This window comes from Podarcis melisellensis, assembly GCF_964234715.1.
Source record: "Podarcis melisellensis genome assembly, chromosome: 3".
Lineage (NCBI taxonomy): Eukaryota > Metazoa > Chordata > Lepidosauria > Squamata > Lacertidae > Podarcis > Podarcis melisellensis.
Window position 1 is genome coordinate 70,759,311 of NC_138530.1, and position 22,132 is coordinate 70,781,442.

Sequence of the window (22,132 nt, forward strand, 5' to 3'; positions counted from 1 at the left end):
CCCAGCATAGCTGTCAACTTTTCCCTTTTCTTGCGAGGAATCCTATTCGGAAGAATGGAATTTCCCTTAAAAAAGGGAAAAGTTGACAGCTATGTTGCCCAGTAGCACCAATTAAAATCATGCAACGAGACAAGTGAAGCAGTCTCCCTTGAAGGGACCATGGACACTCCGCGACGGGGAGCCAGTCGGACGAATCCAAAACACCAGCGGGAGACGCCTCGTTGCAAGGAGCGAGGCTCGGCGGGAGGGAGCACGAAACGGGCCACCCTCGAGCCCGTGGAGTCGCCGAAGCCCGCCGCTGCTGACCAATCGGGAACGAGCAGAGCCGTCTTCAGAAGATTGCCCCGCCCTCCGAGCCTGCGTTTCCCCTCCGTCCCCTTCTAATGGTCGCGTCCGTGGCCTGGAAACCTTTGGTGGGAAGCGCCGCTTTGTCGGAAAGGGATTCTTTTGAAAGGAAAGGTATTTTTTAGCCTCTCTCCCGCGGTTGTTCGGGGCTCGTCAGAATGAGCAGGAAAACCCGTGAACTCCTCTAGTCCGCCTATCCACGTAAATGTAGAGCCTTGTAGGAAATGTACGCTGTGAACCTACATATTATTATAAAGCCGGTTCCTGGAGAAAGGGGAGGGCGGAGAGCTTTTTGGATTTTTATTTTTTACTTTAATACTATCCCGCTTCATAGCTCCTGCTCTTATCCGCATTCTAAGCAGTGAGCTGAAAATACTGGCACGTTTTTGACTGGTCAGAGATCATTTGTCAAACCGTGTTTTTTGCAACGTTTCTGAACAGAAATTGAGCCCTGTTTAAAAGGGTGCTTCACAAACGGCAGGGGCTGGGACTAGTACAGTGAGGGAGGAAAGTATTTGATCCCTTGCTAAATTTGCCCGTTTGCCCCCTAACGAAGAAATGACCAGTCCATAATTTTAATGGTAGGTTTACTGTAGCTGTGAGAGACAGAATAGCAACAGGAAAAACCCCAGAAACCCAGAAGACAAAAGTCAGAGATTAATGTGCATTAGAATGAGTGAAATAAATATTTGATCCCTTTGCAAAAGACGACTTAGTACTCTGTGGCAAAACCCTTGTTTCTTTATTTCCTCAGTCCACTGGACCATTGTAACCTCAAGAAGGGGTACCAACGTTAAGTCTTTTGCAGTATAAGCAGCAGAGTCTTGAGGCACCTTGAAAGATTATCAGATTTAGAACTGCACAAACTTTCATGGACTGGAATCCACTGCTTCACACCTCTTCAAAAGCTGACGTCATAATAAATATATTAGGCTTTAATATGCCGCAGGGTTCTTGTTATTTTGGGACTAGTATAAAACTGTGTGATATACTCCATAGCATTAGTGGACAGTTTTGCTGGACAGACCTTACTCAACCATGAAACCCACCAAATCTTGAGCCTAGTATACCGTAATCTGACAGTAAAATGGGCTTGATCCCATGTATGCAGCTTGTTCATTAGATGAAGAGTGCAGGACAAATGTGAAAAACTTTTTTTATAAAAAAAATCTTATTTCCTAATTTTATAAGGCATCGAATGTTCATATTTTTCAGTGCCAAACATTTTACAGTACTGTACATATATTGAAATGTGTTTTGTTGATGGAGGTGCCTTCTCTATTCTGTGGAAGGGCAGAAATATTTCCACTTTGCCTTGATGTATCCAACTGCAACACACACAACAAACACAAAAATCTGTGCAGGTTTTAAAAAATAATGTGTAGGTAAATTGCAAAGTTGGTTCACCAAACTAAACAGCTAGAAACCTTTGGAAGTTGTTATTAGCAGTTATTTATATCATGCTTTGTATGATGAACTGTGAACTGGTAGTTTAATTGTGCACATTGTATATCAGTTTCAGACATTTCCTCTCCTCTGTGTGTTGGCCTATGACTGCAAGCAGTAAACATTTGATCATATTCATTCATTATAAGAGTGGCTCTGTTGTGCATTGATTATTGTTCTTTTTTGTTGTTGGACTGGAGAGGAGAGGGAGAGAGAGAAGAAAACATGCAGATTAAAGAGATGGAATAGTCTAAACTCAGTTCATATTAGGAAAAAGTATCAGAGCCCTTTGATAAATTATGTATGCTCACTGGGATGGTTGACCTCCCTCTTCCTTAGTATATCTGTATTATAGAGAATACAGATTCCTTCCCCACCAAAAAAGAAAAAAGACACAAAATATCAGAAGGCAATGGTAAGCAGGAATTTAATCAGAAATTAACTTTGGGGAATTATCAACCAAATTCTACTTGTCATGTGCAAAGTTCAAAGGAAGTTCAAAACCTAAGATGTTTTAAAGCAGGGTACGAAGGCCACTCTCTACTAGATTTTTTTTTTAAGTACTTGTTGATCCATAAGCTGTTCCAACATGAATGCCGTGGCTATCAAAGCAACAGGAGATTTGATGAATATTAATATTCTATGAATACAAAATCCCTGCATTCTGCCAGGACTGTCAAATACACAATATATTGATGTTGCCCCATGCTTTGGGTTAACTTTCTCTTCTTCACAAATGGTATCTTTTGCAGACACTGTTTGCAGATGTGTAGTTGGACATTGTGCAGTTTCATGTTGACCTTTCAAAGGAATGACTGGCTAATTGGCTGTGTTTTAGTTTAGAGAAGAAATTGTGCTTACTTGCATACTCCATCTTCTCTTTACTTTGTTATTTAAACAGTGGCAGGCAGAGCTGCTGTAGTTTTGAAAGGGCCTTCAGGAAAGTCCTCTCCAGTGGGTCCCAGTCTGCATTGTTACACCTCTGGCCAGGGCTTATCTTGCAGCAACAACAGTGAGCGACCCTTTTAATCCCCGCAAGAACCCTAGTGCAGTGTTTCCCAACCTTGTGCCTCCAGATGTTTTTGAACTACAACTCCCATCATCCCTGACTAGCAAGACCAGTGGCAAGGGATGATGGGAATTGTAGTCCAAAAACAGCTGGAGGCACAAGGTTGGGAAACACTGCCCTAGTGTACCATTGCTCTGAGGCATAGTAGGAAATTAAGAAGGCTATCAGCCACTGCCATCCAGACTAATGGACCCTGCCAGGTGGCTGGGATCCAAGAAACAGCCCCAAAGTGCCAGGTGCTGTCAATGAAGCTGAACGGATACCTCTTAAGCTTTATTTCCAGAAGAACCTATTCAATCAAGTGCATGGGTGAGGTCCCCTATGCTAATCCCTCTTAAGATATCTATGGATTAAGAGCCCCCGATATTTTGTTCCACAATGGACAGTTTTTTTAAAAGTATTCTTAGATTATTATTTTATTTTAAAAATCATTATATAAGAAATCCTTATTTTGTCTTTAGAATTTTATTTTCACACACCCCCCTCCTTTCTCCTTCCACTTCTCATAACAGAACATGGCCAAAGCAAAGATTGCAGTCATTGGTGCAGGGCTCATTGGCCTCTCTACTGCTGTTTGCATTTCGGAATCTGTCTCAGACTGCAGCGTGACTGTCATTGCTGACAGGTTTACCCCCAATACAACAAGTGATGTAGCTGCTGGGATGCTCATTCCTCATATTTACCCAGGTGAGTGGAATTTCCTTCCTAAGATGCAACATGTAAATAGGCATAGATTTTTACATTATGTATTTATTTGTTTTCCGCCCTGCTCCCTAAGATCCCAGGGTGGGTTACAACATTTAAAACATAATATTAAAAATGGTTTTAAGCAACTTACAAAAATAAAAATAAGGTGGGTCCTAAACATATACGTCTCAAGTGTCAAAAGCAAAGGTAAAGAGGTGCGTCTTCAGCATCCTCCAGATGATTTTCTGTATTTACTATCAGCTCCCAAAACGGGCTTCAGAGAGGGGTAACTGTAGTTTTCAGGGCTGATTCCTTGTGAAGTGGATCAGTGCACCACGAGCAACAAAACACTGAAGTGGTTGCTGTGAAATGAGTGCTGCTGTTGCCAAACTGAGGTGCATGTACAGTTGACTCATAGCTTACACACATTTAACTTGTGCAAATCCAGCTTTATGTGCTTGGCCAAAAAGGATCCCTCCTACCATTGCACTCACCTTGGGAGCGTGTTCAGAGATGCAGGGAGAGTGTGTTTTATTCACGATTTTGGCTTTATGCATTATCCCTGGAACATAACCTCCACATATGTTTAGCATCAACTGTACATCTCTCTCTCTCTCTTTACAGTAGTTCTATAAGGAAAAAAAGTAGCAAATCTAAAATATTACACATTGAACTTGCACCCAGTCAATAAGCTACTAACATTCTTTGTAATATTGCCAGGCTAGGGTCCTTCCAAAACTCCATCCGAAGAGCCTTGTACACAGCGCCTGTCATAGTACCCCTATTGCTGCATGCAAGACTCTTCCCTGTTGTGGACTCTGTATGTACACTTTGCTTCCAGGCAGAAATATTTGCATTGTTTATTTGGCCATGTTACATACATCATAGAAGCTGGAAAATATATCCATTCAGCTACATATGAAGGTAGTCAGTATTTTACAGGAAGAAGCAGCAATCACTTTGCAAGACTAGATTACAAATCAAACTACCGTCAAGCTCCATTGTATTCTAGATGTTTCACTGAGTATGGAGAATAGAGATATGAAACTATAAATTTAAAACATCATTTAAAATGTGTTTTCTTTCTGCTGTGCAGATACACCAGCTCATCAACAGAAGCAGTGGTTTAAGGAGACCTTTGACTTCCTGTCAGTCATCTGTAATTCCTCAGAAGCTTCAGAGGCTGGGATTCATTTGGTCTCTGGGTAAATAAGGAAGGCTGTACTATGGTTACTAAAAGCAGAGGGATAGGCAAGCCTGTTGGCCAAGCAGAGTCTAAGGCACATAAAGCAGTGAAGGTCTGGACAGTGCCTGTGTGACTGTCTGGGTAGGAACCCAATGTACACTGACTGGAGGAAGAAAGGTGGGCTATAAATACAATAAACACATAAAAATGCATGCATTGGAATTGTAATCTATGGCCATGTTTTAGAAAGGGAGAGAGATAAAACCAATATGCGCTCATGAAGTACTAGTATTACGGAATACTGTGTCCGGTTCTGGGCGCCACAATTTAAGATGGACATTTACAAGCTGGAACACATGCAGAGGAGGGCATAATCAAGGGTCTGGAAACCAAGCCTTATAAGGAACACTTGAAGGAGCTGGGTATGTTTAGCCTGAAAAAGAGGAGCCTGAGAGGAGATATCATAGCCACCTTCAAATATCTAAAATGCTGTTAGTTTTCTCCTGCTGTGGAGGGTAAGTAGGACCTGAACCAATGGCTTCAAGTTACAAGAAAGGAAATTCTGACCAAACATCAGGAAGAACTTTGTCACAGTAAGAGCTGTTCAACAGTGGACTCTCCTTCATTGGAGATTTTTAACGGCGCTTGAATGGCCATCTGTCATGGATGCTTTACTTGAGATTCCTGCATTGCAGGGGGTTGAGCTAGATGACTGTTGGGGTCCCTTCCAACTCTATGATTCTATGATGATTTAAATTTCTATACCACCCTTCATCCGAATATCACAAGGTGGTCTGCAATATAAAAACATGCCATACATGCCATAATAACAAACAAACAACATTACTCCCCCCATGTAATTCCATGAAAATAACATCCTAAATGGAACCCTTGGGATATGCTGTTCCCAGTGTGGTATCTGTTTCCCCCCACTGTCACATAAGCACATGTTCTGGTATCATATGAAAGAATGGTAGAAATTTATTTGGGACTGGTCTCCCAATGGCTATTCATCACGGTTGCTGTTTAACAGCTTTGTATTAAAAGCAGTAGAGCAACAGCAGGAGAGGACTGTTGCCACTAAGCCCAGCTTGTGGGCTTTACAAAGGCCCTAGTTTGGTTATGGGGGAAAAATACATCTTAGGAACAGGTGTAGCAGGAGCACGGAACTACCCCACCCCAAAAAAAAACCCAACCACAATTATATGAAATAATTTTGGTCTTAGATAATGATTTTCCAATAAATGTAACAGAACAGAATGGCTGTGTGTTTTACATTCCCCCCTTTCATGTTTATGAGCTGGCAGATCTTTAAAACCCTTCCTGAAGAGAAGCCTCCATTCTGGTCTGATGTGGTTCTGGGGTTTCGCTCGATGACTGAACAGGAAATGAAGAAATTTCCGCAGCACAAATGTGGTCAGGCCTTTACTACACTGAAGTGTGACTGCCCACCCTATTTGCTTTGGCTGGAGAAAAGGTATGAGTGTTTGGATGGACACCTTGCTATAACAAATGAAAGAACCGTCTTATTGGATAAGACCAAGATCCTTCTATCCGAGCATCCTGCCTCCAGCAGCAGCCAGACAGATGCCTCTGCATGCTCACAAGCAGAATGTGATGGTCCTTTGTCTGGTCAGGGATGATGGGGATTGTAGGACCACAGCTTCCCTGTCCCAGCTTTCAACACACTGCCATTTTCTTATTGTGGTGATGTGATGCAAAGTGAAACAAAGACCAAATGTTAAGAAAGTGCTCCTTGGTTGTAATGCAATGGCACCTCTATTCTCACACCATGTTACAACATGGGCTGGCAGTTCTTGCTTCAAAGCAATCACACGCTGAGTGCTCTTTATTCTTCCAGTGTGCTGTTCTGACATATGAGCAACCTCACGGGGAACTCATGCCTTGTCATGTTTCATTTTTTAAACAGTCCTGAAAGTGGTGCCGACGCTCAACTAAATTGCAGAATCCATTTAGTATCTGTCAGGCAGGCCTGTGGGCAAAGGCCTCTGCTGCCCCTCATTTCTGTCTTACACTCTTGTAATTTCCCAAAGGAGCTGCCTGATCCTCAGAGCGAGTCATTGGCACAAAACTCACTCAAATAAATGCTGTTTTGCTGATAGGCCCTTTTGAAGGATGGTGTCCAAGTAGCTGAAACAAATGATTAAGATTTCTTCCACTGAGTGGGTCAGAAGGAAGTGTCTATTAGATGTGTAATTTATTGTGTACCCTCAAGTGCCCTGAGCACTATTCATGGTGCTGTTCATCAAAAGATACAAAAAGAGAATCAATCATAAGCACTTGACTGGAACCCACAAGCCACTTCTGTAGGCAAGAAGAGTTTTGATTGGGGCACGTCGGCTACTTTTCAACTGTCACAACAAACTTCAGAAACATTAAATTGGGAGTGACCTCAAAGCCGCTTCCAATTCAGGAGATGCAGCTGCAGCATAAATGATGAGCAGCCAGCCAGCCTCTTCTTCAGACCAAAGGAATTAAGAGTCTATCACCTTCTGATGCATTCAGTTCCATGGCAGCATAATTTTCAGCTGCATAAACATTGCAATAGCTTAAAAAAAAAACTAAAATGAAAAAAACCCTGGGAAAACAAAAACTTGGAGGGGGCATGTCCCATGAACAACTGATTTGTTGAAGGCACAAGAGGGTAATGATTTTTTAAAAAAAAGAATTGTGCCCACCTGTGAGGATGCATTGGTGCGGCACAGACAAGTGAGATTTCAGCATAAACCGAGGGCCAACTTAATGTCCATCAGCTCTTGTATCCTGCTTTAGCCTGACACTGGGATGCATTATTTTTGGTAGAGGTAGGTGGGAAATGTGCTTTTGCTTTTTCAAGGATGGGCACAATGAGCAGTTTCCTGTAATTTTGATCTATGTGAGTTTCTGTGTCCTTTTATTATCAGCCTAGCACATATGTTTGCAACTGAACAGATGTTTTGTAAGAGCACAAAAAGAGCAGCCTCCCTCAAAGCTCTGTTCCCTGACTTTGTTCAGTGCATTTTTGATGATGATGATTTATAGTGTTTATAACCCGCACTTCAACCGGTAGGTTCACAGGCGGTGCACAATGTTATATTGATACTTTAATGTCAAACAAAACCAGTAACGATAATAAAAGCAACCAATCCATCTGCTGAAGATCAATTCATTAGCTCCAAAGACCTGAAGAAAAAAGTGCACATCTTTATGTGATGGCGGGAGGCTGGTGATGGGGGGTGGGAAGCTTTTATCTTCCATGGGGGAGAGTTCCACAGTTGCAGAGTCACAAGAGAGAAGGTCTTGTTCTGTGCCATCATACCATGAACCACCACTGTCAACAGAGCTGCAGGCAGGGCCTTTCATATAAATCTTAAGGCCTGGGCTGGCAGATGGTCAGAGAGGAGCTCCTTCAAATTCTTGAGTCTCAATCTGTATAGGTCTTTACACACCACCACCACCTCAAATTGGGAAAACAGAGAGCAAACAGGCAGGCAGTGCAGCCCAGCCTCTTATGTAATACAGACTCGGAATTAAAACACAGTTCCACAGTGGATTAAAAAAAACAAAAAAACTTCTGTTTTTCTGAACAGCAATCTCCAGCACCAAATCACGAACAGCTCTGAAAGTCTCCTCAGTTCCATAATTGACATGTGGATTGGTGGGCAACAGTGCAAGAAACAGAAGTCTAAAGTTCTTGTGGGTGCACAAAACTAATTGCATGATACTTTGGATCTTGACTCAGCATTTTTCCTGATCCCTGTAAAAACTGCTCTTTGCTGGAGAAAAACGGCTCTTTGCCGGAGAATGAAGGAGATCACCTAACCTGTGATTAGTTGTACATTTCCCACTTGTTCAGTCCTTTGTTATTCTTTTCAAATTGCGTATTTTTCCTGCTTAGATTGTAGAGTCATTGGGACTTACCAAAACACACACACAGCAGCCACACTTTTTTGATTTTTGTTCCACTAACTTTACATAAATGAAGAAGTGTGTATCTGAAGAAGTGTGCATGCACACGAAAGCTTATACCAAGAACAAACTTAGTTGGTCTCTAAGGTGCTACTGGACATTTTTTAAATTTTTTTAAATATATTTCGACTGCGTCAGACCAACACGGCTGCCTACCTGAATCTTTACATAAATGAGATATTCTACAATTTTAATGGATACTTTATCTCTTGACTGAACTGGTGGCTATGAACCGATAGCTGAAGGAGATAGGATATACTCAGCATTATGTCTATAAATGCATGCTTTAATTTTAATTGTTAATTGATTTTAACATTTATACCCCGCCCATCTGGCTGGGTTTCCCCAGTCACTCTGGGCAGCTCCCAACAGAACACTAAAACAGAATAAAACTTCAAACACTAAAAATTTCCCCAAACAAATGGATCCCATTTGACTTGTGTACACTTCTGTTCCATAAGGTTTTTCAATCTCTTCACTGATTTTTCTTCTCAACAGTTTCTTTTTTAAAAAAAGTAGGATGAGATTATCTGGATTGCATATTGGAACCTTTCTGTTTTTTTCTTTCCATCTTTCTATTTCACACTAGTCAAAGACCATCTAAATTACCGTATTTTTTGCTCTATAAGACTCACTTTTTCTCTCCCAAAAAGTAAGGGGAAATGTGTGTGCGTCTTATGGAGCAAATACAGGCTGCGCAACTATCCCTCTTGCTGTTCTGGCTTCTGGGATAGCTGTGCAAAGCCTCTTCAGGGCAGCGGGAGGAACGCTCCCCCTGCCCTGAAGAGGTTTGTCACAGCTATCCCAGAAGCGATCCCTCTTGCTGTTCTGGCTTCTGAGATTCAGAATATTATTTTTTCTTGTTTTCCTCCTCCAAAAACTAGGTGCATCTTATGGTCTGGTGCGTCTTATAGGGCAAAAAATATGGCATCTTATATCCTTGGCCTGTGTAGCAGTCAGGCAAAACATTCACACTGATAGAGAATGATTTCACCTCTTGATTTTTTTTCCTTTGCAGGCTGAAAAGAAATGGGGGCCAGGTGCATGCTAGAAAAATCGAAGACCTATGGGAGCTGCGGAGTGACTATGACATCATAGTGAATTGCTCTGGCATTGGCTCCAGGAAGCTTGTGGGTGACCTCGAGATACACCCCGTCAGAGGTCAGGTTCTCAAGGTCAAGGCCCCTTGGGTAACACATTTCATTCGGGATGGCGATGGATTAACCTACATCTACCCAGGGATACACAACATAACGCTTGGTGGGACACGGCAAAAAGGCAACTGGAAGCTGTCTCCAGATCCCAGTACCAGCAAAGACATATTTGGCCGATGTTGTGCTCTTGAGCCATCCCTTCAGGCAGCTCAGGATATAAAGGTGAGGGTGGGCCTGAGGCCATCCAGGTCAGCCGTGAGAGTCCAGAAAGAGATACTGGTTCGAGGCAGTGGAAAGCTTCTGGTGGTGCACAATTACGGACATGGGGGCGGTGGATTTTCCGTGCACCAGGGTACAGCTAAGGAAGCAACCCAGCTGGTTAAAGAGTGCATTGCAGCCCTTGAAATGTCAAGGCATAAGGCAAAACTGTAGCCTGTAAGGTGAACGTTCATATTCTCATTTCTCTCTCTCTCTCTCTCTCTCTCTCTCTCTCTCTCTCTCTCTCTCTCTCTCAGTAATGACTGATATAAATTGGATTAGTGTGTTAGTTCTGAAATCAGGTCAGGAAAAATGCCATTGGGTTGATTTACAGAGGCGTCTCTCTCTTGACAACTGAGCACTTGATGGCCAGCAGGGGAATGTGACAACTGGCTGAAAGGTGATGGGAGGAGAGGTTCTGTCTGCAGTGTTTAATCTGTAATGCAGCTGAATACAAAATATTATTGAGTCCCCAACCGTTGCAAAAAATTCTGTTGTGCAGCTCCATTTCACCAGCAGAGGGCAGCATTGGATCAGTCACCTATTTGAGCCCTATTCAGGTTGCTTGGGAATGAGGGCTGCTCTGCAGGGTATCACTGTCTTTAAAAACCAGAGATTGCTTGGATGGTTCAGAAGCTACAGCATTCCAGGAGTCTCCTACAAGGCCCTCAGTTGGTCCAGGCCAGACTTCTCCTAATATTTCCCAGAGCAACCTGCTGTCACCACCTACTCCTTTACATAGAGGAACCAGATTTTCCCTTTATTGGCTGCAATTCAAAATCAGTATGTGGAGTGAGATCTGCTAACTTGGAATCCCCCAGACCAGAATACATTCATAAATTTAAAATTGGTATATAATTTTGGATGGAAAGCCATCCAAGCAAGTGGACTTTTAATATAGAAAAACGAATTATGCTGTCATAACCTGGCATGCTTGTCTCTTCTCTTCAGCAGCTCTAACACCACTCTGACTCAGCTCACTGCTCTCCCTAACACTCTGCTAATTCCTCTTCTGCATCATTCTCCACTCGCCAATGATCGCTATTAATTGACTCCGCCTGTCACTCACACTGACTCCACCCAGCACCCCATACCAGTCCCCTGCTGCCAATCATTCTTCCGCTCATTCTTCTGTTCTGAACATCATCTTAATAAAGGATTTCCTCTGCAGAAGCCCACATACTTGTAAGAAGCACAGGGAGCAAGCCACAGGGGGGTTATTCAGCACATACTTCACTGTAATGAAGACCAGCCTCCCATTTATTTCAGTGGGGCTTGTGGATAAAAAAAAAAAGGCAAGGGGCAGACTTTGCCAATGTGATGGGTTGACTAATCATCTCCTATTTTGAATGGGAAAAACTCTGCAGCTGTTTCTTTTTAGTGCATGTCTTTGTTCATGGTGGAAGCTTTCCCAATGATGGCTATTTATGAAATTTATATCCTGCACCTTCCTCCCAAGAAGCCCTGGGTGGCTATGCAAAAGCCTTCCTTTGTGAACACAGGAGCGGCATCTGCTATCCTCGAGCAAGTGCTGTGTGTGGCCGCAGTGCCAAAACGTCATCCTTCAAACTATAGAGCAGAACCATATATCATAAGCTGCAGACTGTGAAGCTGCAGGCAGTTGTAGATTACAGTTGCCGTTATCTTTTATGTTACTAGCTTGTTGCACGATGCTGCCAAATTCCTGGGCTTTAATAGTCAGACCATTACGCTGCCTGTAACTCTTTACAAGTAGCTCTGAGCAAAACTGCTCACCTTTCCTGAATACAGAACAGTGCATTCCTTGCTATAGTCACCCCAGCAACATTCTCAGATGCAGGCAGCCCAAGAGTTTGAAGTACAGCTTCAAGACAACGGGATGTAAGAGCTAGCCCTGTGTCGGTTCATTTCATCCACAATACCTGCCAACTTGGAATCCCACTTGCTGCAGCGCTAGAGATGGGAAGACAGCAGCTTCTCTCTCACTTCCTCCTCAGTCATTCCTCAGTAATCCAGTTCCAGGCTCTGGGTTGCAACCTGGTGTGTGCGTGCACACACACACATTTTGTTCTGTGCAGTGGCGTAGCGTGGGTTGTCAGCACCCGGGGCAAGGCAAGTAATTTGTGCCCCCTAACCCGTGGATTTGCGCCCCCTAACCCTAACCCCCAGATGTTGCACCCGGTGTGGCTGGCCCCCCCTGCACCTCCCACGCTACGCCACTGGTTCTGTGGTATCCAACTGTTCAGGTGTTTTGAACTACGATTTCCATAAACCCCACCTGGGATGATAATAGTTGTAAACATCTGAGGCCTCTGTGCTGGCTACCCCCAATTTAGCTTCTTATGAGAAGCTTTCACTTTTTCCTTCTGCTCCCAAACTAAAGGTAAAGGGACCCATGACAGTTAAGTCCAGTCGCAAACAAATCTGAGGTGCGGCACTCATCTCGCTTTACTGGCTGTGGAAGCCGGCGTTTGTCCGCTCCACAGACAGTTTTTCTGGGTCATGTGGCCAGCATGACTAAGCCGTTTCTGGCACAACGGAACACGGCACCAGCACATGGAAATGCCGTTTGCCTTCCCACCGGAGTGTTACCTATTAATCTACTTGCACTTTTTGGGGGGCGTGCTTTCGAACTGCTAGGTTGGCAGGAGCTGGGACCGAGCAATGGGAGCTCACCCCGTCGCGGGGATTTGAATCGCTGACTTTCTGATCAGCAAGCCCAAGGCTCAGTGGTTTAGATCACAGCGCCACCCATGTCCCTCTTCCCAAACTGTAGGTTTCCTTTATAAATCATTTATAAATCTTACACATCAAGTCCTAAAGATTTCAGGGGAGGGTTAGGTCACCCCCAGACAGTATTTTGTGGGAGTGATTCAAGCTCCTACCAGGGAATTGGAACAAATGCTCCATAATCCACCATCTGCACAAGGATTGTGAAAGCAAATCAGGATGAATCACTCAATAAGTTGGCTGTCTGGAGGAGCCTATAAGCATTGCTGTGGAAACCAATTGGGATTTCAAAGTGCATCTCTTTGGGATATATATCACATGTATTATTTGCATTCCTGGCTTCTGTCACTGTCATTTGGTTATCTTCTGTACGTTTATAGGGAGAAGAATATTGTTCCATGTTTCCAGTTCAATTTTGCCTTCAGATCTCTTTCAGAGAGATGAAAGGGGGAGCATTTGGGAAATCAGCAGGAATGCAATATGCTCACCTGAATGCAAGAGCAAATGCTGTTCCTCAGAGAATAGGCTCTGCTAAAAAAGACAATTTCTATATTAAGTCACATTTTCATCTCACCCTTCTTCCAAGCTGGAAATGGGAAACCTCTGGCTCTCCAGGTGTTGTTGGACACCAACTCCCATCACCCCAGCCAGCACAGGTAGTTGTCAGGGCTGTTGGGAGTTGTAGTCCAGCAGCATCTGGAGGGTATCACATCAGGGTCCACATTCTTGCTGTCATCCAATCAGGCTGCAGTTCTATGCACATGTACCAGTAAGGCCCACTGAACTCAGGTTCACTTATGAGCAGACATACCTAAAATCACACTGCTTGACACTCACATATACAAATCAGAGGCCAATTGTTTCAGAACATATGAACTAACAACACTTTAGGAGACACCTTGATAGCCCCAGCTCTTGGAAAGTCTTTCTTTGCACCACTGAATATTGATATTCTTAGAGCACAATCAAGGAAGTTGATCGGTTGGTGTTCAGGGACAGAGAAGAGATTCCAGTTTAACTTCATTAAAATTTCATGTGAGATGAGAGCTAACACTTTGAATTAGTAGTCTCTGGTTGAGCAGATGGGGTTCCGCCTCCAGGGGGCAAAATTGGCAAGGCTTGTTAGGCACACAGAGAGATTCATTTAGGAAGGGAATAGAGACAAGCTTTCCTTGCATCCCACAAAAGGAAGAGAACATATTCAATGTAGATTTCAGCTCTCAGCTTTGCATTTTTTGCCAAACAACAGGAGAGGCAAGCTCGGATTGTAAGGTTAATTTAATTTTTTGTAGATTAGGCCAGACGTTTTCAACCTTTTTGGGTCCATGGCTCCCTTGACAAACTACATTCTTTCTGTGGCACCCCCGTGGGTGCTCACAGAGCCAGCAGCCCCTCACCCCTTTTCAAACACTGGTTGAAAACCACTGGATTACACAGTTGAATCCCTCTGTCTACCATGTTTTGGAAAAAGTCTCTTAGTAAGCATGGATTGCAGGGCTGAAACAGAGTTGTAAGGTCAAAATCAATGCTTTCTCTAACACTTAATTTACTTTTCAAATGAAAAGCAGTAAGAAATATGAGAGAAGATGCTTTCTTACTATGAAGGAAAAGCGTTGTTTATTATTCCTTCAGATACCAACCTGTTTTCCTCCAGGGTGATGCTATAACATCATCTGCAACCATTCTCTGTCCTCCAACACAGATTATTTAGATCCATTCCAATCTGGTTTCAGGCCTGGCCACAGAACTGAGTCAACCTTGGTTGCCCCAATGGATGGCCTTCTCATCGGCATTTGATACCATCGCCCATGGTATGCTCCTAGACTGGCTCCAGGGATTGGGAATTGGGGGAATTGGGGTATTACAGTGGTTCCAACCCTACATTCAGGACCGAGTCCAGAGTACAGCATTGGGAGAGTTCCTTTCAGCCCCCTGGTCGCTACGTTTACCTTATTAATAGTGTTACTGGGTTGGAAAAGGCAGCATTCTGCTAATCTCATACACTCTATAGTAGTAAAATGCTGGAAATTATCAGTAATAATAACAGGAAGTAGGTGCAAAAAAAGAACGATAATAAATGACTTAGAAATAGAGTTCCCTCTGGCAGTATCTACTCAATATTATTTTTCTCCTTTTTATACAGTTGAGACTAATTGCTGGCCTGATACAAGAATAGCCTTTGATATTTAGCCTCAGGGAGTGAAACATGCTTCCGAAGGCAGCCATGTCAATATTTAATCGTTAGATGTGATGCAAATGGGTGAGAAAATAAGGTTGCTCTGAGCCTTTGCATTCAAAATTAAAAAATATTTCCAGCTGCAAATGTTAGAGGTGGCGGTGGGGACTTTGGGCATAGCTACCAATGTTTCAGAACAGGCAGATAACAGAATGTGAGTTTAAACAGCCCTGAAGGTGGCTTCCCAAACAATGGCAAGTGAACATTACAGAATACGCTATAAAAGTAGAACATCCATTGTCAAACTATTACAATGATCAAAACAGCAGGAGGAAAAGCAGAAAGCAAACAAAAACTGCAGGTAGAAACCAGATAGAGGGGCCTTAAATACTATTAAAAGCCAAAGAAGCAGACTGGACTTTACCAGGTGCCAGAAGGATAAGGGTGAGGGTGCCAGGTCAACATATTTAAGGAGAGAATTATCTCTACCTAGCCTACCTCACAGGGTTGTTGAAATGATAAAGTGAAGAGGGGAAGAACTATGTATACCACTTTGAGCTCCTTGGAGCAAATGAAATAATGATACTGACAGTGATTTAAAAAATTGTTAAGGCTTTTGGCACCTTAAAAACTAGCATATATATTATGGCACAAGCCTTTGTGGACTAAAGTCCACTTCATCAAATGCAAATGTTATTGTCAACTGGTAGGTATGTATATAACAGGAATAGATCATGGAAGGAGCATCTGTCACCCTCCAAATGTTGCTGGACCTCAGCTCTCATCATCTGATCCTGCTGACTAAGGATCATTTGATCATTTGATCATTTGATCCTGCTGACTAAGGCTGACAACATCTGAGGAGCCTCAGGTTTGCCATCCCTGGTATGCAGGGAGAAAATGGTGAGCAATGGGGCCAAATGGAAACCAAACGCAATAAGCACTACTTGTGACAATTCCAGGTAAATATTGTAGCTACATACGCACCATATAGCTTCCCCCAAATAATCCTGGCAACTGTGGTTTGCTACGTGTGCTGAGAATTTTAGATGTTTGAGAGGTAAACTATAGTTCTTAGGATTGTGGAAGTGGGGTGCGTCAAATACATGGTGTGTATGCAGTCTAAGATAAGCAAAGTGACAGTTCTCAACAGCAGCGATAATAACAAAACTATCACAGCACTGGGGAGTTAGGTAGCTCCTGTAGTGGGCCAGGAAACCATTGCCTCACTTCAAACCTAAACAAAATCAATCAACTGGCTTGATAAGTTCAAATTCAGCAGGTGTCTCCTGATAGCAAGGGCAGCCAGAGTGGGCATCTGAATATGACCACAGCTGACAAGTAGGCTTATGCAGCAGAAGGCAGCCTGTCCCCAGGCCATTTAAACTTTCAAAGGTCAAAAACAGCACTTTGAACAGAGCCCATAACGAAAGGCGCAGAAAGATCTTGTAATACTGGAGTGATATATTCATGGCAGTTAACAACCTGATGGCTGCATTCTGTAAAAGTTGGAAATTCCCAGACAGTTTTGACAAGCGGCTCTAGATGCTGTTGTTTAAATTCTTCAGCCTGTATGTTTTCAGCCAAAACAGAAGACAAGCACTGCATGTCAGAGACTCCACTTAAGTAAAGGTTCCTTAACATTCTGATATTGATATCATCATCATGCCTCTGTCCCTTAGTGGAGCCCAGAGGGGTGCACAACTATGTTAAGAAACCCATCATAAAACAACCACACTAAATACCTTGTAGAAATTTCCTATGGACCACAAACAATACATAGGGAGAAAACACCTAGCATCAGACAAAAAAATATGATTCTATGATTCTGTGTACATTAAGTGGTAGGGGGAAGGATGCCCACTGGGGGAAATGGGATGCTGGACCAGATGGTTCCTTGGCCTGATCTAGAACAGAAGCTTCTTTGCTTGAAAATGACACTCTGCTATGACTGTCCATCAGTTTGGGAGGAGAATTAGCTTTCTAGATCTGCCTGCCCTTATTCTCCTGCGCCCTGTGTTGAACCTCAGACTGAAACATTTGTTATACCGCTGAAAACCTCTGCTGGAGCAAGATGTGCTAATGGGAAATGCTGTGATAAAAAAGTCCTCTTATTATACTCTTACCTACTAAGAGCTGAACTAAGGCTGTTCTGATGCAATATGCACCAATGATTCAGCCTTGAATCACTACTAAAGCTTTTCGTTTTCAAAAGTGGCACCTGAACAATTGGATTGACTTGTCTCATTTAAACAACAGACGGATAGAATATGAAGGATTAAAAGTCTTTATCCTCTCTTTTTTTACGGTTCCTGTCTAGTCATAAGTGTTAACACAGTGGGTGAAAAAACATTATTAAAAAATTTAAAATAATGATTAAAGTTTATGCCTTCAAACTTTCCCTTATAGTTCCAGTTGCTTCATTGAGCCATCTGGCACTCTCAGGTCTGCAGGCACCTTGCAGTGATGTGAAGAAATATGACCTGGGTTGATTCAATGGCGCAAAGCTTTCCTGGGTATACAAAGGTGAAAACCCAGAGGGTTGTATTCTACTAAGGCAGAGATGGGAAAATCTCTGGCTTGTGGGCCCAGTTTGGCCTGCCAGTTCTCCCACTGGAATTTTCCCCAAGTCGCAATCATCTGCTCCATACCTGATGACCTATGTAACAGTAGGTGTGGAGTAGCTGGATTGGCTTCTTGTATAACTTTTCTGCACAGAAAACAGGGATTAACTCCCCAATGTGTGGGAAGTTCACCCATGTGGGCCAATTCAGTCATCGGATGATGATGGGAGGGTTGCCCCTCTCACTTGTCAAAGTTGGCCAGTGCTTGTAGGGGAAGATAAAGATTGGTCAGCTGGGTCAAAAAGATTCCCCACCCCTGAGTTAAGGTATATTCAGTTAGAATTCCAGTTTCCTCAAGCCCCCTCCCGCTCAAAATATTCCAGGTTCCTATGATTTCTGGGCTTTTCATATATGCTGAAAATCTCTTCTCTCCTCTCCCCCCACAATTTACTCAGGCTTTTCTAGTCTACTATTGTTAATTTGTCTACGTCCAGCATTGCAAATAAGGGATGCAGGTGGCGCTGTGGGTTAAACCACAGAGCCTAGGGCTTGCCAATCGGAAGGTCAGGCAGTTTGAATCCCTGCAACGGGGTGAGCTCCCGTTGCTCAGTCCCAGCTCCTGCCAACCTAGCAGTTTGAAAGCATGTCAAAGTGCAAGTAGATCAATAGGTACCGCTCTGGTGGGAAGGTAAGCAGTGTTTCCGTGCGCTGCTCTGGTTCACCAGAAGCGGCTTAGTTACGTTGGCCACATGACCCGGAAACTGTAATGCCGGCTCCCTCCGCCAGTAAAGCGAGATGAGCGCCGCAACCCCAGAGTCGGTCACGACTGGACCTAATGGTCAGGGTTCCCTTTACCTTTACCTTTACTAGCATTGCAAAAATGTCAGAAATTTGTTTTATTATGTTTCTAATGCTGTTATTGCCTTCTATGATTACTTTTTTTGTACACCAATTGGCTATTCTGATGTTTAGCAGCCCATCTATTTTGCAAACAAACTAAATATTATACTGATTTTTTCTAGCACTCTATGTATCCTGTTTTAGAGGAATTAAGTTTCCCAACTCTGAAAATCCAGTGGTTTCTGACATGCTGCAATAACTAAGGCAGCGTTTTAATAATTAACTACAAGCTTTCCCTTCCACCTGTGAGCTTGATTATTCCCAAAAGATTTTAACATTGCTGAAGAGCAATAAATATCAGTACCACATAGCAATTCCTCCCGCTCTTTTCTGAGGGGACAAACTCATGTGGAATTAACTGTATGAACTGAGACACTTCTTATGGTTGGCAGGGGGCGGGAATATCCACCTCTCCAGAGTTCACGGTCTCATTTGGAACAATTTAAGGTGGTTTAGTAAGTAGTTAGGTGGAGAAAGAAATGCATTGTGGGATCATGAACTCTGGCAAGAATTCGAAGAATAAAAAGGAGTGTATCTGAAGCAATCATCTGGATGCAGCACCTGTGCAACTCAGCTTCTCACCTTCCCCATTATTGTAAAAAGACAACTGCGATGTGATAAAATGGCCCTTTGACCTCACTGATCTTCATTTTCGTCCAATAAAGGCATCCGTGCTGCTTGCCTGTTTTGCTAGAGCTACACACATTCCTCCCTCCCTCTTCACTTCTCAAATCATATTTCACAGCTTTGGCAGAATTTTGCATTCTTAGGGAAGAGCTGCAAAGAGGTGAAGCTTTGAACCAAAATAATCATAAGCTCCTGTTCAAATGTCACTGCTGCTGGAAATTCAGTAGGTGGCTTCTCGGCCTCTGACCTGCAACATGAAGATAACAACACTGGCCTCCTTACAATGTTGTAAATGGTGCCACAGAAATGTTTCTTTTTCTGTCTTTCCCCACTGTTTAAAAGAAGCATTGTGGTCTCTTCTCATATGCTTCAGCTGCAGTACTGTGGCTTTTGTCTTAAGTGTTAGCATTTGTGTTGTGTCATAATTCACCAACTCCTGCATCCCTACATCATAGCACTGTGATTAAAGGGGAGGGGAATGGCAATTGTTCATCTGGCATCCTGTTCCTTCTCTGCTATTGTTTATAGTGGTCATGAACTGGCAGGATGATGTGGAAGAGGAAAAGGATCCCAGTGAGGGGTGTAGCTGGGACTGGGCCACACCAGGGCAAGCAGGGGGTGGGGAAGTACAGGGTGACAAAGGATGGCAAGGGGATGGGGGTCACTGCACAGAAACCAGAACAGCAGGTCCCATCACCAGAGCCAGAGGAGCAGCTGTCCCCACGAACATGGTGGGCTCTGAGGTTAGGGAGCAGTGGTAGGGGTGTTCTTGGAGGCTAAGGTAGGCAAGGCCCCACAGCCCAACTCCCTAGCTCTGGAAGGAGATATTTGATTCCTCAGCTAGAGCAGGACTGGAACAGGTGAGAGTCACCTGCCTCATCAAGCTCAGCTGCTGCAATCAGCAAAGTACAAAAGGGAAGCAGAGCTGAGGAGCTGTGTCTTCTCAGCTGCCCATGTTGCTGGACCTTGGCTTGTATGCTCCTGGATTGTGCTTTGGGTTTGACTCTGAGCTGTATCCTGACTGCTGACCTCCAGACTTGGCTACTTGTTTTGACCCTGAACTGTGTCTTTGGACTTCGCTTGTGTAGATTGAACCTCGGACTTTGGACTTGGCATACTGACTTGCTGCCAGGTAGGCCAGGGATATGGGACAATAGTAATGTTTTGGATGGGGTGGAGATCAACTGAACCAGGTAGTGACAGCTGCCATGATGTGGAATAGCTTAATTCACTCTTTCTCTATGTAGGCTTTAGACCTAAAGTATTTCCCCAAACCCCATATGCCTGCAAACAGCCTGAGGCTTAAAGAATTAACTTTATTCTGTACATAGTGTGGATCACAGTGGTAGGCTTGAGGCTAAGCAGAGGTTACAACCAACTTCCTAATTGTGCACATGCTTAAAATGAAAAGGATTACAAAAATGGTTGCCAGCAGACCAAGTGGGGCCATCAGACTTTGATTTGGACTGGGGTATTTGGGGGGAAGTTTTTGTTGGGAGTTTTTGCTGCTGTTAATGATTAATTTTTTGGAGCTTTATTTTTATGTGGAATTTGTTCAGTTTGGTTATGTAGTTTTTGATGTGTTTTCTTTATTTTTATGACTACTTTGCTATGTTTGTAATTATGTAAATCTTTTCATATTGTACGCTGCCTTGAGCATAGCTTTAACTGTGGAAAGGCGGAATACAAATAAAATGATGATAATGATTTGGTATTTGGTGCATTGAGAAATGTTTGCCTCTCTTATAAAGCCAAAGTATTAATTTACCAATTGTAAATAGCATAATGGTGGGTTGCATCCAGCTAGACCCATGGAAACCAATCGACTTGTTAGGCATGCTATTTATTTTAATGGGTCTACTTGGAGTATGACTTAGTAGGACTTATCCCTGTGTGCTTAGATGCATAGTTAGAGGTTCCATAACCACATTAATGCAGTCAGTGGAGGTTGATCCAATAGGGCAAATGGGGCACTGCCCCACCAAGCTGGGTCAGCAGCCACCTGCCTGCTGCCTTACTTAGAACCATCCCCAGTTGTGGCCCTGGCTGGCAGCTTCCTCCTCCTCCGTCTCAGTTTTGCCCTTTGAGAACCCAACAGGGAGGAGGATGGAGACAAAACTATGAGGAGTCAGTTTCATCTGTTACGGCATCTGCTCCACCTACCCTTGGCTTCCCTACTTTCTGCCCCACCACTTCCAATGGGCCCCAGTCACCACTGAATGCAACTGAAAAACAGATTTTCGAATACTGGTTCATCTGGAATTTAAAACTCTGATGGAAAGAATATATTTCTAAACCTGGCTAAAAAGCTTTATCCCACAATGGTATAAAAGGTTCAGGAGACTTGCATGATTCCTATTGTTGTTGTTGTTTAGTCGTTTAGTCGTGTCCGACTCTTCATGACCCCATGGACCAGAGCACGCCAGGCCCTCCTGTCTTCCACTGCCTCCCGCAGTTTGGTCAGACTCCCCTTTATAGATCACTGCCTTGCCGTAGCGAAGGGTCTTGAAGAACTCAGAGAAGCTATGAGCTATGCCGTGCAGGGCCACCCAAGATGGACAGGTCATAGTGGAGAGTTTTGACCAAACGTGATCCACCTGGAGCAGGAACCGGCAAGCCACTCCAATATCCCTGCCAAGAAAACTCCGTGGACAAAGACAACAGGCATGATTCCTATTAGCCAATGTCCATTAAGTCCTTGTTTAGGTTATTTCAAAGTGTGTAATGCTTCTGACTGTGACTTCTAGGCCAACCATTCCATGTGTCTTTAAAAGGTAGCAGAGGAAAAGGTTTTCAGCCTCCCCTATAATGTAGGTCAATCAATATCTTCCAAGGAAAGAGGCAGGGCTGGTGGAAAGTCACCCAAAAGAAATGTACTGTATTCTAAAATTAGATTTCCATTTCTGAAGGTAATGAGGATTGATATGAATTAAGCACTGCAATGTGTTGAATTCAGGGATGAAAGACTTTCCCTAAAACATTCCAGACTTTTAAGAATGATTGGGCAACCATTAGGCAGGTTCAGTGATGACAGGTGGGCAG

At 43.4% G+C, this 22,132-nt stretch overlaps 1 protein-coding gene and 1 long non-coding RNA gene across 5 annotated transcripts; one reads left to right on the forward strand and one right to left on the reverse strand.

Moving 5' to 3' along the window:
* The first annotated feature begins 324 nt into the window (after positions 1-324).
* On the forward strand, positions 325-10,332 carry DDO (D-aspartate oxidase). Of its 4 annotated transcripts, none has more exons than XM_081904693.1 (5): positions 325-459; positions 3,373-3,547; positions 4,644-4,752; positions 6,034-6,210; positions 9,721-10,332. In XM_081904693.1, the coding sequence occupies exons 2-5, from the start codon at positions 3,376-3,378 to the stop codon at positions 10,286-10,288; spliced, it is 1,026 nt and encodes a 341-aa protein (XP_081760819.1). In that variant the 5' UTR covers positions 325-459; positions 3,373-3,375; the 3' UTR covers positions 10,289-10,332. The 4 variants fall into 4 exon arrangements, with proteins under 4 accessions (XP_081760819.1, XP_081760821.1, XP_081760820.1 ...); XM_081904695.1 differs by lacking the exon at positions 325-459 and adding an exon at positions 527-546; XM_081904694.1 differs by lacking the exon at positions 325-459 and adding an exon at positions 551-571.
* On the reverse strand, positions 10,204-12,033 carry LOC309366197. The gene is made up of 3 exons (XR_014166565.1): positions 12,016-12,033; positions 10,379-10,913; positions 10,204-10,342 (listed from the first exon to the last, which is right to left on the reverse strand). It is a non-coding gene; the product is annotated as an uncharacterized lncRNA (long non-coding RNA).
* Between the last annotated feature and the right edge of the window lie 10,099 nt (positions 12,034-22,132).